Here is a 3,648-nt window from a genome sequence, read left to right as displayed (position 1 = left end):
GAGGAGGAGGGTGGAGGCAGATCGAGGAGAAGCATGAAGAGGATCCCCGGTATCTAAGCTGACTGACGGGGCGAGCATCTCGTCTTCCCTCGCTCGATAGGGCCGACAGGAAGCGGAGGGAGGACAGGATGGAGGAGAGGAAGCAGTTTCTTTGTGGGGTGGTGGAAGGTGAGAGCGGCCGACTTCATAACTGACCTCCTGTCAGATCATGTGATTTTTGCTTTCTTACCCCGGGGAGATGATTTTGAATAGACCAGCGTTTGACCTATATTTTAGCATTGTTTTGTCGCTTACTGTGGATAAAGGAGGGCGTGGGAGTGGTGCTATGTATGAACACTGACGTAGTTAGAATTATAACGTGATGTGGTGCAGATCAGCCAGGGTTGAAGTGGAGATCAAAGAGCGATGAAAAGCACTCAATAATGTCTGGCTCTAAGGAAAAGACATGCTTTGGAAAATGGCTGGTGGTAGTGATGATGATGATGATGATGATGCTGATGATGATGATAGGCTAATAATAACGTTACTATTGGTGATGAATATGATGATGCTGATGATGACAATGATAATTTTGGAAATAAGATGATGTGATGATATTGATAACGGCAATAATGGTGAAGGTGAATATGAGGATTAAGATGGTAATTATGATAATGATGGTAAGACTGTGAGGATGTTTGTTGGGATGACATGATAGTAGTGATGATGATGGAGATGCTGTGACAGGATGTGAGGTAGAACAATGTAATGATAGTGATAGTAGTGATGATGATGATGATGATGATGATGATGAGAGAATGAAAGAAAACAATGAAGAAAAGGACAATTTGGGGGCTTAAATGAAAAAACGCCAATGAAGGGTACTGATGATGTTGGTGAATGTTGGAATAGCTCAGTGCAATAGATGGGGGAAATTGTGGAAGTTTTCTATTGAAACAGACACGGGTTCAAATCCCATGAATGTCTTTGTCTTAATGGAAACGAAAGCTCTCAGGGATTGATTCATTACAGTACTTTAATGAATTGTATGCTCTCTTCTTATATATGTGTCACGCTCTGCCGGTTGGCCATCCTTTGTGTTTACTTTTGAGTTTGGTATCTGCCTTGGTATGTTGAGTTTTGGGTTCTGTCCTGTCTAGTGTCCAGTATCTGTTATATAGTCTGCTTGTCATGTCTAGTCTCTCTGTTTTCCTCTGCTCTCTCTCTCTGCCTCGTTAGTCTCATGTCTGTCACCTGTGTTGCTCCCGCCCTGCTTGTTAGTCCCTGTGTATATATACCTGGTGTTTCTGTCTTGTCCTTGTCCGGTCATTGTTCATGTTACCCCCCAGTCTGTCGTGTGTGTACTCTCTGCCTGTAACCAGCCCGTCTCGTCTCCCTGTACTCTTGGATTTTGGATTTCTGTTATTCAGCCACTCACCTGTAAGTGTGCTCGCTTTTGGTTATATTAAAACCCCTTCTTTGAACTATACCTGCTCCGCTCTGTGTCATGCGTTTGGGTCCTCCAACCTGCCTCCACACCACGATCGTGACAATATGTTTATAATGAAGCCTAGAGGACACCCATCTTCCTCATAGGCCTAAAAATGTACACACATACACATGAAGGGAATATTAAAAGTCCGGTCTTTTTCATGCTCTGCTTTGTCCTTTTACCTTTGGGTGACTTAGATTGTTTTGAACAGATGGGTAATCTGTGAGAAATCACGTCGCAACTGGATAGTTCCAACAACATAAGTTGCTACCGTAGTTAGCAACGGTGCTTTTGGGAAACGTACCCCAGAACAGCCCTCGGAAATTCTGTCTTCAATCGGGCAGAAAATTCATTGTCCCAAATATGAAATTGCCTTTTTGACATTTATTTGTCCATTTATTCTTCATTACCACCCTAAAGGCGTCAGCAGATTTTTTGTTGCTCATTCTTTTATTTTATAGTACCTAGAAGACTGTAGACGTTAGGATGGAGGCCTGGTGATTTAAAGCCAAGCTGAGTTCATAAGAGATATATAAAATTCAGATAAGATAGAAAGATACATACATATGATATGAAGAGTCTGGTGTTGTTTATCATCCTTAAACATCTGTAATCATAGTTTAGAAGTGTTTGCAAATACTGGACAGTGTGTCTAAACTAGATATACTAGATTTTTCCTCTACTCTCCACCTCTCAGGTCAGCTGCGTACTCTCATAGCGGAAGCCCAGTTGAGAGGCCTGAAGTTTGTTTACGCCCTCTCTCCTGGTCAGGACATCGTCTTCTCTTCTTCCTGTGATCTGACACCACTCAAGCGCAAGCTGAGACAGGTATATGAAACTGTAAGGTACTACAACACTACAGGAATGTAACTTTTTGTACTTTTTGTCCTTTTTTTGGAGTCTCTGTCTCTTTTTCTCTCACCTCATCTCTCTCTCCAGGTGTCAGACCTGGGTTGGCTAGGCTTTACATCATTCCATGTGTCAGGCCGACAGCGAGGCCTTTTCTTCATTCGCCCATGCTCAGGTCACTGTAACCAATGACATGTATCGGTTCTTGGGGGAACCGCCTATTCTGCCCAACAGGTGGGAGTGCTGAAATATTTGTGGTCTACAGAACCTTATAAAACTTGAAATGGGCAGTTTAAAAATATGAAATATACCTCTCTTTCTCTCTCCCTGTAGAGTACTGTGGTTCTCTGTGTTCTCCCAGTATATCAAAGTCTCCCTACCTGCAGACTGTTGGAGAGGACCTGCTGCCTGACATAACTGTGATATGGACAGGTGAGACAAAAACACATACAAGCATATTTATGAAATGTTAATTGATGAACTAATTGATTTTACTAATTATAATTGATACAGTGAAAAAAACTTTAAACGTCTTGTTCACTACACTGTATAATGTGGCTCTATTCTGGCAGACATAAATCTTACTGTCTTTAAGTACCGTTTCTTGGCTAATAACACACACACACTGGCACACCCGCACACATATGTAAGTAAAGTAAATACATACATGTACGGGCATCACCTTCCATCTTTGAGTTCATTTTTTGAATTGTGTTGCTTGTTTTTATTTTTCTACCTCAGAAACGTATTGCTTTTATTGTTGTACCACAATAACTAAAATTTCCATCAGTAATGTTACATTGTGAGCTTCAGCTGTGGCACTTGTTTGTCAACATTACAGGGTGGGAAAAACAAACCTTATTGAGCATGCATATTTTATATACTGTAGACTTCACCTGTTTGCAGCCCTGACTTGCCTCACTCACTCTATAACCGTTCATAAAGGCGATTTTCAAGCGCTGCTTACTGGTTGCTAAATGGTTGGAGCATCATGTTTTACAAATGACAAATTTTTGATTAAATTGCGAGCTCTACTGGGCTCTTGCATGGTTCACAAGTACAGTGTTTCCCCTTCGAGGGAACTCGAACTGCGTCGGTTACGACACTATGGGAACGCCTCTAGGCGAAGCAGGTCTGAACGTGAATGAAATCACTCCAATCCTATTGGCTTGTTGCTAGAACGGTAAGGTGTGACGGAATAACCGGAGGAGTATAAAGCACACCTGTACACACTGTAGTAGACCTAAATTTATTAGTTATGCATTTTAATAAATTTATGAGAATTGATACCCAATTATGAATTTTTATTCATAAAATCTAAATTTCCT

At 41.4% G+C, this 3,648-nt stretch overlaps 1 protein-coding gene across 2 annotated transcripts; it reads left to right on the top strand.

Moving 5' to 3' along the window:
• Nucleotides 1-27: 27 nt before the first annotated feature.
• Nucleotides 28-2,752, top strand: LOC123966618 (protein O-GlcNAcase-like). 2 transcript variants are annotated; one of them, XM_046042760.1, is made up of 4 exons: nt 28-168; nt 2,169-2,299; nt 2,411-2,554; nt 2,654-2,752. In XM_046042760.1, the coding sequence occupies exons 1-3, from the start codon at nt 129-131 to the stop codon at nt 2,510-2,512; spliced, it is 273 nt and encodes a 90-aa protein (XP_045898716.1). In that variant the 5' UTR covers nt 28-128; the 3' UTR covers nt 2,513-2,554; nt 2,654-2,752. The 2 variants fall into 2 exon arrangements, 1 of the variants encoding a protein (XP_045898716.1); XR_006824040.1 differs by lacking the exon at nt 28-168 and adding an exon at nt 1,323-1,419.
• The last annotated feature ends 896 nt before the right edge of the window (nt 2,753-3,648 follow it).

The sequence above is a fragment of the Micropterus dolomieu genome, unplaced genomic scaffold (assembly GCF_021292245.1).
Source record: "Micropterus dolomieu isolate WLL.071019.BEF.003 ecotype Adirondacks unplaced genomic scaffold, ASM2129224v1 contig_13827, whole genome shotgun sequence".
Classification (NCBI taxonomy): domain Eukaryota; kingdom Metazoa; phylum Chordata; class Actinopteri; order Centrarchiformes; family Centrarchidae; genus Micropterus; species Micropterus dolomieu.
This window is presented reverse-complemented; position numbering and strand designations above follow the sequence as displayed.

Coding starts and splice junctions, on each gene's coding strand:
- LOC123966618 (XM_046042760.1), top strand. CDS start 129: ATGGAGGAGAGGAAGCAGTTTCTTTGTGGGGTGGTGGAAG. Junction 169..2,168: donor TCTTTGTGGGGTGGTGGAAG/GTGAGAGCGGCC, acceptor TCCACCTCTCAG/GTCAGCTGCGTACTCTCATA. Junction 2,300..2,410: donor TCAAGCGCAAGCTGAGACAG/GTATATGAAACT, acceptor CTCTCTCTCCAG/GTGTCAGACCTGGGTTGGCT.